The 12,396-nt window shown below is 47.1% G+C and overlaps 1 protein-coding gene across 4 annotated transcripts in view; it reads left to right on the plus strand.

The window, feature by feature from the left end:
• The window catches only part of Zcwpw1 (zinc finger CW-type and PWWP domain containing 1), a 33,864-nt gene extending 21,521 nt beyond the window's left edge, over positions 1-12,343 (plus strand). For 3 of the 4 annotated variants that reach the window (XM_052754102.1, XM_052754101.1, XM_052754104.1), the window contains 10 exons: positions 2,667-2,783; positions 3,399-3,519; positions 4,154-4,229; positions 4,637-4,741; positions 6,124-6,207; positions 6,872-6,938; positions 7,217-7,308; positions 8,508-8,568; positions 8,990-9,124; positions 11,891-12,343. In XM_052754102.1, coding sequence (XP_052610062.1) covers positions 2,667-2,783; positions 3,399-3,519; positions 4,154-4,229; positions 4,637-4,741; positions 6,124-6,207; positions 6,872-6,938; positions 7,217-7,308; positions 8,508-8,568; positions 8,990-9,124; positions 11,891-12,204 — 1,172 coding nt within the window. In that variant the 3' untranslated portion in view covers positions 12,205-12,343. The remainder of the gene's footprint in view (positions 1-2,666; positions 2,784-3,398; positions 3,520-4,153; positions 4,230-4,636; positions 4,742-6,123; positions 6,208-6,871; positions 6,939-7,216; positions 7,309-8,507; positions 8,569-8,989; positions 9,125-11,890) is intronic. The other variant, XM_052754103.1, reaches the window with a different exon arrangement.
• The last annotated feature ends 53 nt before the right edge of the window (positions 12,344-12,396 follow it).

A 12,396-nucleotide genomic window follows, 5' to 3' on the forward strand; every position in this document is an offset into this window, starting at 1 on the left:
TAAATAATTCTTAAAAAAAAAAAGATTTATTATGTATACAGTGTTCTTTCTGCAGGCCAGAAGAGGGCACCAGTTCTCATTCCAGATGGTTGTGAGCCACCATATGGTTGACTGGGAATTGAACTCAGGACCTTTGGAAGAACAGCCAGTGCTCTTAACCTCTGAGCCATCTCTCCAGCCCAAACAAATAATTCTTTAAAAGCCCATGTGCATGTGTGTACATACACGCACACACATACACACATAACCCCCAAATCACATACCCCAAAAATAATAAGATGGGGTGCAGTAGGGAAGGGTGCTGATCATAAACCTCTAGACACACACACACTCACGCACACACGCATGCACACACACACACACACACATACAAACACGAGCATGAGGATGTGTGAATAGTTGTTTCTCAAGCTTGTGAAGTTTCATAGAATAAAGTGGAAAAGTTGAGTGGATATAAGTGGAGGTCTGAAAGGTGATGAATAAAAGAAAGCCATGGCCTTGGTGTGGGGACAAAGTAAGTGGTTAAGAGAGTACTGCTGGACCCAGACCTGGGTCTTGTGGAGGAGGATGAACTCTGGACATTGGTCTTAAAGGATGCAACTTGGTCATTTTTTTATTTTATAATTAACTTAATTTCACATATCAGCCACGGATTCCTCCATCCTCCCTCCTCCCACCCCCCAGCCCTCCCCTCCAACCCACACCGCATTTCCATCTCCTCCAAGGCAAGGTCTACCCTGGGGAGTCAGCCCAGCCTGGTAGACTCAGCCAGGCAGGTCCATTCTCTTCCTCCCTACACCAAGGCTGAGCAAAAGAGTCCCAGCATAGGCCCCAGGCTCCAAAAAGCCAGCCCATGCACCAAGGACAGGTCCGGCTCCACTGCCTGGGGGCCTCCCAAACAGTTGAAGCTAATCAACTGTCTCACTTATCCAGAGGGCCTGCTCCAGATCCATGGGGGCTCCTCAGCCATTGGTTCACAGTTCATGCGTTTCCACAAGTTTGGCTATTTGTCCCTGTGCTTTTTCCAATCATGGTCTCAATATCTCTTGCTCATACAGTCCCTCCTCTCTCTAACTTTGTCATTTTTTAAGGATTTATTTTGTTTTTAATTATGTGTATGCATGTGTCTGTATGTGGATTTGTGTACATGAGTGCAGTGCTTTCTGAGGCCAGATGAAGAAGTAGGATCCCTGTGCTGGCTAGTTCTTTGTCAGTTTGACACAAGCTAGAGTCACTGGAGAGGAGGGACCCTCAATTGAGAAAGTGCCTCTGTAAGATTGGCAAGCCTGTAGGGCATTTCTTAATTAGTGATTGATGAGAGGGCCCAGCTCATTGTGGGTGGTGCCACCCCTGAGCTGGTGGTCCTGGGTTCTCTAAGAAAGCAGGCTGAGCAAGCCATGGGAAGCAAGCCAGTAAGCAGCACCCCTCCATGGCTTCTGTATTAGCTCCTGCCTCCAGGTTCCTGCCCTGTTTGAGTTCTTGTGACTTTCCTTTGTTGATAAACTGTGATGTGGAAGTGTAAGCCAGATAAGCCCTTTGCTCCCCATGTTGCTTTGGTCATGGTCTTTCAACACAGCAATAGTAACCCTAAGACAGTCCCCGAGGGCTGGAGTTACAGGCAGGTGTGAGATGCCCTGTGTGGGCTGGGAACTGAACTGGGGTCCTCTGAAAGGGTAGCATGTGTTCTGCTCTTAATCATTGAGACAGCTGTTCAGCCCCACAAGCTTGTAATTTGATAACAGAAGGATAAATCAGTTGAGATTTGGGTAAGAATTTCAATTACAGATACTGTGCACAGAAGAGGTGCTGGTTAGTACTTAGAGACTATTATATTAGTGTGATGTCAGAGAGTCGGACCCACTGGCCTGGAACTCACCAAGTAGGCTAGGCTAGTTAGCCAGTGAGCCCTAGGGAATGTGCCTCTCTCTGTCTCCCCAGTACCAGGATCACAAGCACCCATCACCATGCCCAACATTTTTTACATGGGTAGTGTGTGGATCTAACTCAGTTCTCCTGCTTCCAAGGAAAGCAGCCTCCTAGCCCCAAGCTTTCTGTTTCTTTTTTTTTTTTTTTTTTTTTTTTCCGAGACAGGGTTTCTCTGTGTAGCTTTGCGCCTTTCCTGGGACTCACTTGGTAGCCCAGGCTGGCCTCGAACTCACAGAGATCCACCTGGCTCTGCCTCCCGAGTGCTGGGATTAAAGGCGTGCGCCACCACCGCCCGGCCTTTCTGTTTCTTTATGATAACAGGATGGACCCTGTGGCTTTGCAAAAGTTAAAAAAGTATTCTACAGAACACTGAGTGGAAGTTAAGGCATTTGTGAGCTGCCCCATGTGGATGCTGGGAACTAAACCCTTGGAAAACGGTGCATGCTGGGCTAAGGCAACCTTTCTGTTTGATGTCACTACAGGAAGCATCACTTGTGCCTGGTAGAGAGAAGATGACAGTTTAAGGCTTGAGTTCTAAGGTCAGCTCTGTCACCGAGTTAGGTTGACCTTCAGCAACTTGTCTTCCCCGAGCTTTCACTCGGCTGTTTTAATTCAGAGACTTGACTAGATAGTATGTCTGCGATATGATTCAGGGGCCATCGGGAAAGTTACATTGAATTTAGTTGGATCGAAGAAGGATGAGTGTGTTTTTGTCTCACCTTCGTTTCTCCCCATCACAGGCCAGTGTCTCATCTGGGTCCAGTGTTCCTCTCCAAAGTGTGAGAAATGGAGGCAGCTGCGTGGAGGCATTGATCCCTCAGTTCTCCCAGATAACTGGTCTTGTGATCAGAATCCAGGTAGAAAGGAATGGAAATGTTTTCCTTCAGTTTTTATTACCCCTCCATTTCTTTCCCAACGTGTCTCCTTTCAGTTAGGTACAACTCAGATCGAGCTGGCATTGAGGGTCCTTGTGGGCACTGGGAAGGGAGGATCTTTCTGTTCTGTGGGAGGAGGGAAGGGTGGCCTGGGAACCTTTGTGAGTACACCGAGTGAATTCCACCTGTGTCAGCCTTGCCTGATGGTATTAGTGCTTCCTGGAATATGGGTGTTGGACTGTGGATAGAGAGGGATATATGACTCGGGGAAAAGCAAGTGAGAAAGACCCAGTGAGCTTAGCATTCATTCTAGAATGTTAGAAGGGGTTAGCTGGGACAGATTATGACCATCTTGTCCAGCACACTTATTTTCCAGACGAGAAAGCCTCTTAGAGAAACGACCCCCACACTGCTCCACAGAGGGGCAGAGTCACACTGGGATGGGGCAGGACCCCCTTGCCTGGAGCTGCATTTCCTCTATGGGTTTCTGGTCTCTCCCACCTGCAGCCTGTACCACTTCCCATTGCCCTGTCTGTGGTCTGCCTCCTGGTTTCATTCTTTGAGCCTCCTGTTTCTATAGTCCTTCTCTTTTGACAGACCTGAACTATAATCACTGTGATATTCCTGAGGAGACCTGGACAGGGTGTGAGAGCGATGTGGCCTATGCCTCTTATGTTCCAGGATCCATCATCTGGGCCAAGCAATACGGTTACCCCTGGTAGGGCACCATGACAGAGAGCATCTTTCCTGAACTTGGGAGTGGTAGAGTCATGCGGGGAGGAAAGGATATGGCAATCATTTGTCATAGATGTGGTACCTTCATTAGAAAGAGCATCAGTGAGGGAAAAGACAGAGGGCTGAGCTGGAAGCCTTTGGAAGACTGTAGGTTTCAGGGTGGAGGTGGGATCTCTGGAAAAATGGGTCCAATGATACTGCAGTGAGTGGGGGGGGGGGGAAGAGGAGGACCTAAAGCAATCTCTTGTTTTTGAGACAATGCTAGCCTTGAACTTGAAATCCTGCCTAAGCTTCCCTAGTACCTGAATTGTAAGGCACATGCCACCAAGCCCTGATTCAAGGCATTTAAAAATGTTGAGATGTGAGAGGCATGCAAAGTAAAGAGAAGGATGGTAGGTTAGCCTCTTTTCTGGTGACAGTCAGAGGTTCTGTCCACAGCCTTGCTAGGATGACCGAGATTTCTTTGATGCTGGTGGAAGTCAAGTCAGTAATTTGGCTAACGGAGTATAGCTTTTGGATCTTCTACAAAACATCTTGCTCTTTTCCATGTGTGCATGATGGTGAGGTTGTGTTCTGATCATAACCTCTTTCTCTCCCATTCCATCCCTCTTCCCCAGGTGGCCAGGCATGATAGAATCTGACCCTGACCTGGGGGAGTATTTTCTTTTTGCATCTCATCTTGATTCCCTGCCGGTGAGTTTCTTGGTTCTGCCGAGCAGCAGCATAACCATCCTAACATGTTTAGAGTTAGAAACATGGATGTAGCCAGTAGACACATGTGGAAGCAAACACTTAACTGGAGTGACAGATATGGAGGGAAGATAAACACACAGAGAGAGGAACTTGTATTGAGATACATTTGCTTCCTAGCATGGCGTTTTTGTTTTGTTCAGTACACATTGCTTGGGATTCCTGAGGTCAGCGTAGAGGAACAGTGGAGTGAGCTGGGTAGGTGAGCCAGGGCTCAGGGAATATACGAGCTCCAGCATCTTCCCCGTGAATCCCCCTCCCTCCCCCACACTCTGTCTTTCTCTACCATTTCTGACAAGGGAAAAGCAGAGAGAAGGGCAGGAACCAAACAAGCCCATCTTTTGTTACAGTCCAAGTACCATGTGACATATTTTGGAGAAACAGTTTCTCGTGCGTGGATCCCAGTTAGCATGCTGAAGAACTTCCAGGAGCTGTCCCTGGAGCTAGCCAGAGTGGTGAGCAAACTTTGGGCATCTGCTGTGATACAGGGAACAGGGCATTTTTGTGTGTGAGTCTTCGTTTGCTGTTGTTTGAGAGAGGGTCCCAGGCTTGTTTGGAACTCACTGTGTAGTCAAGGATGACCTAGAACATCTGATCCTCCTGCCTCCAACCTCCTAAATCCCAGGATTACAGGCAAGCACCACCATACCACTTTCTGAGTCAGTTTGGGAGTTGCAGCGGTAAGGGCCCAGGTTAACTCAGGGTTTCTCAATCCCAGCACTGTGGGCATCTTGGTCCGGATAGTCCTCTGCATGCAGGTGTTAGCAGCACCTGTTCTGCATGCAGGTGTTAGCAGCATCCCTGGACACCGCAGCATCCTCTATCCTATGTCTTGACCTCTTCTAGTTGTGACAGCTAAATAATTGTCCCCAAACTTTGTCTCCTGGGAGACAGTCTTCCCTAGTTGAGAAGCATGTGGTTAGCTAAATCGTATTTCTTCCCTATAATCATTTGGGGTTTAACTAGCCTTAAAGTGAGCAGAGATCCTGAAGCCCAGTGTGATGACCTTTGGAATTATGGAGTTGGGAGAAAAGATGTTTGTTGTATGCCTACTATTCAATCGAGCTACGAGCATTAAACTGCTGGGTTCAGAGGAACTCGTGAGAAGCTAAAAAGTGGAGTCCCCTGAACTTCAGTCTTCTTTTCCTTCAAATCCCTGTGTGATTCACTGTGGAGGGCACTAAAGCATCAGAGGTTTATTGGGAAGGAGAGTGTTGCTTAACTATCAGTTCCAGATACTGACATGACACACTGTTCTTAATCTTCCGGGGCTCAGAAACAACAACTGTAGCTAAGATAATGCCAAGTCAGGGGTGGTGATTCACATCTATAATTCAGCATTCAGGAAGCTGAGGTAGCAGAGTTGCTGTGAATTTGAGGCCAATAGGCTGTAGTGAGTGCCTGGCCAGACTGAGCCACAGTGTGTGAAGAAAGAGAGAGAGAGAGGGAGAGAGAGAGAGAGAGACAGAGAGACAGAGAGACAGAGAGACAGAGAGAGGTAGTGGTATGTTGTGGTCACTTTTCTAATATTATTATTATTAATTTTTCTTTTAAAAATATTTATTTTATTTTTAATTGTGGATATGTGCACTTCATGCAAGTACTTACAGAGGCCCAAAGCTTCAGATCCCCTGAGGCTGGAGTTTAGATGGTTATTAGTTGCCTGATGTGGATGCTGAGAACTGAACTTGGGTCCTCTGGAAAAGCAATACTTAGCTGCTGAGCCATCTCTCTAGCCCCATATTGAATAATTTCAAGAATTATTAGTTATTTGAGAGTTTTTATGTTGACTATTTTTAAAGATATATCTATCATGAACTCTAACCTTCTATCTTAGAAAAAATGCAAGAACAAGGACTATGGCCAGAAACTGGAGGCAGCCATAAGGATGGCTCACAAGGCAGAGCAGATCAGTGTTCAGGTGGGCGAGTGCCCAGCCCACAGGCTGGGTCCCCCTGCTGCCCCACAGCCGGGATCTGTTTTCCCTGCCTGGCCGGGTTTCCTGATGCCTAAGCCATCCACTCCTTTTCTGCCCTGGGACAGGTGGTGTCTTCTCTCAGCCCAAACACAGTTTTTACCCTCAAATCCCTCTGGAAGGATAAGGGTGGGGTAGAGAATGACACGTGAAGTTTTCTTTCCTAGTTACTTGTCCCATCATGAATAAACTAGAAAAGAGATTATAATTAATCTCCATTAAAGGATCAGATAAAACTAATGTGATATTTCAAGTGAAAATGGTTTGGAAGATGAACACAGACTTTGTCATCACTAGAATCTAGAAGACAGGGCAAAAGCTGGGTCTGGGAGGGTGGTGGGGGACACTGTTGTAACCTGGGAGGGTGGTGGGGGACACTGTTGTGTCTGGGAGGGTGGTGGGGGACACTGTTGTGTCTGGGAGGGTGGTGGGGGACACTGCTGTAACCTGGGAGGGTGGTGGGGGACACTGCTGTGTCTGGGAGGGTGGTGGGGGACACTGTTGTGTCTGGGAGGGTGGTGGGGGACACTGTTGTGTCTGGGAGGGTGGTGGGGGACACTGTTGTATCTGGGAGGGTGGTGGGGGACACTGCTGTGTCTTGGTTCCCCAGGAGCGGGTTAACTTGTTTGGTTTCTGGAGTCGATACAATGGATCTGACGGCCGTGGGGAAGGGAAAGGTAGGAAAGTAGTGGCGGGAGGGTGGAGAGCCCCTTCTCCCTGTCGGACCCAAGCCTGCACCACCCTCCCCATTCCAGATTCTCTAGTGGGAGCTCTTGTGACTGTGACCCAGGAGAGGATGAGACAGGGTATGTGAGTGTGATGAGTGCGACCGTGGTGACATGGGAACCATCCCGAGGGCTTGGCAGGCAGGGTTGGAAGATGGAGTTCCAGAAATCACCTCCACCTCACCAGATGCATCGTGGATACATAGTCTTCCTTCCTTTCTCTCGCCTAGATTTGATGGTCTGTGAGCCCAGCAGCCCCGAGTCTTGTCTGGAGAAAGAGAAGGACTCAGAGGAGGAGAAGGAGGAGAAAGAAGAGAAGAAAGTAAAGCTGCTTTAGAAAAAGTTCTTGTGACATTTCTGCTTGGGATTCCTGGAGGGATGCGGTTGGCATAGAGTGGCGGTCCCTGTGAACCATCCAGCCCCAGGCACTGACAGGCTGATCTCACCCTGAGGCTCCCAAGGGTGGGGTGGTGGCGGGGGAGTTTTCCTTCCTCGCCGTGGGACTTTCTCAGCCTTTTAGGAGATTCCTTCTTGAGCACAGTCTCAATTTGTGCTGTGTTCCTTTGGTTCTTCATGTAATTTTGGGGAGCCCCTAGTGTTTTTTCCACTTCTTTCTCCTGGGTGGGAACTTAAGATGTCACCCCTTTTCTTAGTATCACTGTGAAACATGCATTTTTCTCTTTCTCTTTTAGTTTATTGGGTTTTTTTTTTGGTAAAAAAATTATTACATTTATTTACTTGGGGGTGGGAATGCATGCCAGAGAAAAATTTGAGGGAGTTGGTTCTCTCTTTCTACCATGTGGGTCCCTCCAGCGGAACTCAAGTTGTCAGGCTTAGAGCCACTGAAACATCTCACAGTCTCTAATTTACACCCCCCCCCCGGCTTAATTTCCTTCGTATGCATTCAATCTTTGCATTGACTGGTACTAAACAGGATGGGAAGGTGACCACATGTTTTCTATGTCCTGCTACAGGTTTAAACTGCATCAGGCTGCAACAAAACCAAATTTGACTTTCTGAAGCCCACCATTATTCTCTAGCACCCCTCTACTAAAGAGAGAATATGTGTGCAGGTGCATGTGTGTGTAGGTGTGCACACATGTATGTGCAAATGTATGCGGAGGCCACAGGTCAATCTCAGGTGTCATTCTTCAGGTGCCATCCACCTTGGTTTTTGAGCTCTATCTGGAACTTGTCCATTTAGTAGGCTGGCTGACAAGCCCCAAGGATGCACCTGTTTTCATGTCTCTGGTGCTAGATTACAAGTGTGCCCCATCACATGCAGCTTTTTTAGTTTGTTTTTTGAGACAGGGTTTCTCTGTGTAACAGTGCTGGCTGTCCTGGAACTTGCTTTGTAGATCAGGCTGGCCTCGAACTCATCACACAGTTTTTTTATGTGTGTTCTGGAGATTGAGCTCAGTTCCTTGTGTTTGCATGGGAATCACATGACTAGGTGCCTCCTCAGTTTTAGGAAGAATTTTGTGATTCAATTTACTTTTTTCTGTTTTTTCCCTGTTGAAGGACCCAACTTTGCCTAGACCCAAGCCAGCTAAAATACAGACCAAAAAAAACAAGTCAAGAGGTAAGGAAGACAGCCGGAAAGGGGCAAGTCCCATAGGTAGGAGGGCAGAGGCAGAGAGTAAGTGTTTTCCAATAGCTGTGCTGGGATGAATCTCCTCTCCAGGACCTGAGAGTACAGGCTGGGCCAATGCCAGGGAGGAAGTCACAGTGCCTCGTTCTTGTTTCCAAAGACTTAGGTGAAAGGTGTAGGGCTCAGCTTGGTCACCAAGGTTGAGTTCTTGGAGAAGGCTGGTTCTGAGGAGAACCGTGGTGGGGAGAAGACCCTGGGTCAGCAATGTCAAGATGGCTAGAGCTGAGGGAACCTGCTGGACTGAGAATGAGCAGGAGATGTGGGACGAGGCAGAAGCAAAATGTGTGGCTACCGTCTGCCTTGCCAAGCTATCAACACATTTTCTTCATGCTTGGGGACTGGGGCTTTACAGGCCCAGCAGGAGGACGAGCCAGGACTCCAAAAGAGAAGACTGTGAAGAAGTCTCTGGGCAGTGAGTCTGCATTCCCTCCTGGACCCGTTTTGGGAGGGAAAGAAGAACAAGGAAATTCAGACCTGGACCATCCAGGTAGGGCTCAGAGACTCGAGGGCCGTGGGGAAATGAAGACCTTGTCTGCATCTCCTCTTCTTGGGTCATTTCTGAACAATTCTATAACTCTTCATGCTTTTGTGCTGCAGTAGGAGGGTTGTGAAGTTGAGGCTGGCTGTTTGTACATGAGTTCTAGGCTAGCATGGGCTATGTAGTGCGACCCTTTTCCAAAACATCAAAAAAAAAAAAAAAAAAGGGCTAGGAAGAGGAGAAGGAGAATAAATGAAATTCTGAATGAAAGACCGTGTCTCAGATTGAACCTAGAACATACTTTATAAACTTAATTGTGGCCAGTTATAGTATGGAAGGCCTTTAATCCTAGAACCCAAGAGGCAGAGGCAGGCAACTCTCTGAGTTTCAGGCCAGCCTGGTCTATATAGTCTAGGCCAGCCAGAGCTACATAGTGAGACTCTATTTCAAAATAACTAAATAAACAAACAAACTTAGTTGTTACTAATTTGATTAAATCCAAGGATAAGCCAATGGTAAAGAGCATTTATTGATGTGGGCTGGCTATGTGGATGCTTGATGCTTCCATGATGTTCTCTCTAAGTCTTTCAGTGGTTCCATTACTAGATAGTTGGCATTTTACACTTATATGTTTTGTTTGTGTGTGCATGTGTGCATGCCATGGTGCAGATGTAGAGGTCAGAAGGCAACTTTTGGGAGTCAGTTCTCTCCTTCTACCATGTGGGTTCCCCCACTGAACCATCTTACTGACTTGTTTTATTATTGAGACAAGGTCTCACTATGTAGTCCTAGCTGATGGGGAACTCACTATGTAGACCAGGCTGCCCTTGAATTCACAGAGATATACCTGCCTTTGCCTCCAGAGTGCTGGAATTAAAGGTGTACACCACCATGCTCAGCTTCTGATTTTTTAAAATATAATATTGTTAATTCTTTTTTTAAAATGTTTTGAGACAGGGTTTCTCTGTGTAGCTTTGGAGCCTGTCCTGGAACTCACTCTGTAGACCAGGCTGGCCTAGAACTCACAGAGATCCACCTGCCTCTGCCTCCCGAGTGCTGGGATTAAAGGCGTGCACTACCACCGCCCGGCTAATATTGTTAATTCGTTTTTAGAACTTTTCCTCTTTCTTTTTTGGGGGTGGGGATGGGGTGAGATTTAAGATAGGAAATCTCTGTGTAGCCCTACCTATCCTGGAACTCATTCTTGTAGACCAGGCTGGCCTCGAACTCACAGAGATCCACCTGCCTCTGCCTCCTGAGTGCTGGGATTAGAGGGCATGTGCTACCACCGCCCAGTTTAGGAATTCCTTACAGTGTATTTTGGTCATGTTCACACCTCCGCTTCTCCTATATCTATGCTCTTCACACTCCTCTCCCTAATCACACAGCTTGAGTTTTCTTCTTCCCTCACCAGTTTGTCCAGCTAGTCTTGGAGTGGGGCCTGGCCTGGAGTGTGGTTGCCCTACCAGGGGTCAGTCATAGATCAAAGAAAACTGACTTTCCCTCTCCCATCAGTGATCAAGCTAAATCAAGCACTGGCTGCTCTTCCAGAGGACCCAGGTTCAGTTTCTGGCACACACACGACAGCTCACAACCATCCATGACTCTAGTTCCTGGGGATCCAACATCCTCTTCAGAGCCCCCTGGGCACTTCCCGTATGTGATGCATATACATGCAGGGAAAACAACAATATCCACAAAATAAAATTAAATCTTCCTTAAAAAATGCCAGCAGCATCTCAGCCTGTAGTGAGATTTCATGTCCTTTCCACACTGAATTTTATCTGTTTAAGCTTGTGTAGATCTTATACCTGCTGTCACAATCACTGTGAGTTCATTTGTGCAACTGTCCTGGTGTGTTCAGAAAATACTGTTTCCACCACCTCTGGCCCTTATACCGCCTTTTGTCCTGACCCCCCTCTTTTCTTAACGATCCTTGAGCCTTCGGTAGAGGGGTGTGGTATGTCCTGATGAGGACTGAGGTGCCACAGTCTCTCATTCTCAGGACGTTGACCAGTTGAGCGACTCTGTTAATTGTCACCTGATGCAAGGAGAAGCAGCTCTGACCAGGTTGAGAGACGCACAGATCTGTGGGGACAGCAGTGAAGTTGTTAGAGTCACTTTAATTCCATGTCCATTAAGTAGAGGATGGGAGTGGATTTTCCTTAGGGCCTAAGATTGTCACACACAGGTTCTTGGACCCTTTAACAGTGCCAGGTCAGGGTTCCATCTCATGGAATGGGCCTTAGATTTTTTTGTCATTTTATGTATTTATTTTTAATATATATATATTTAAAATTTAATATATATACCTATTTAAAATTTTTATATGTATGGGTGTTTTGCTTGCGTATATATCTGTGTACCACATGCATGCTTGGTGCTCACAGGGGCCAGAAGAGTGTGTCATATCCTCTGGAACTGGAGTTACAGGTGGTTGTGAGCCACCGTGTAAGCACTGGGAATTGAAACACAGTCTTCTACAAGAGCAGCATGTTCTGTTAACTGCTGAGCCATTTTTCCAGCTCCTTGACATTTCAGATAAAAATGTACTAAGTAAGGCTCAGAATTGTTCAGATTTGTTCAAGACCCGTGTTGACTACACAGCTAACACAAGGCTGGAGTCCAGGTGTGATCTGAAAGCCCATGTTGCGAATTCTGATGAAGACTATCCTTCCAGATGCTTTAAACATAAGAATCCAGAAATCTGGCTTGTAAAACATCAGGATAGGTTGACTTAATGGGACTATCAACTTTGTCCTTTTTTCTCTTTAGGCCCTAAAAAAAAATTTAAGACTCCTGAAAGCAAGGCCTCAGCTACTAACTTACTCAAGGAGAAAGCATTTAAAATTGTATCAAAGTGCTCTGCTCCATCAGCTCCACACGGGGCTTGTCCATTGGGAAAGGAAGATCTTGGGCCTCAGGAGCCCCTGACCCAGGAGGCAGCAAGTTTCCCCCCTGAAGAAGATGGTTCCAGTGACCTGGACTTGGAGCAACTCATGGAAGACATTGAAGAGGCAGAGGAGAGAGGGGAGTCGCAGCAGAGGGATGGCTCAGAGGAGTTCCTGGCGGGTCTCTTTGAGGAGTAGTGTGCTTTGGTCCTTCTACTGCTAACTACCTCTCAGTGATCCTGAGCAGATGTTGAATGTCGGGGTTGGTGACCTGCTCCAGGCTTCAGGTCAGAGCTGTGCATCCTGGGTAATAAAGCAGGTCTCTGGGGTCACTGTTTAGGCTGGGCTTCCTTTCATGTCACTATGGCAACCTGCCTTCTCTGGAGGGTA

This window comes from Peromyscus californicus, unplaced genomic scaffold, assembly GCF_007827085.1.
Source record: "Peromyscus californicus insignis strain IS unplaced genomic scaffold, ASM782708v3 Scaffold_2__1_contigs__length_46816999, whole genome shotgun sequence".
Taxonomy (NCBI): Eukaryota; Metazoa; Chordata; class Mammalia; order Rodentia; family Cricetidae; genus Peromyscus; species Peromyscus californicus.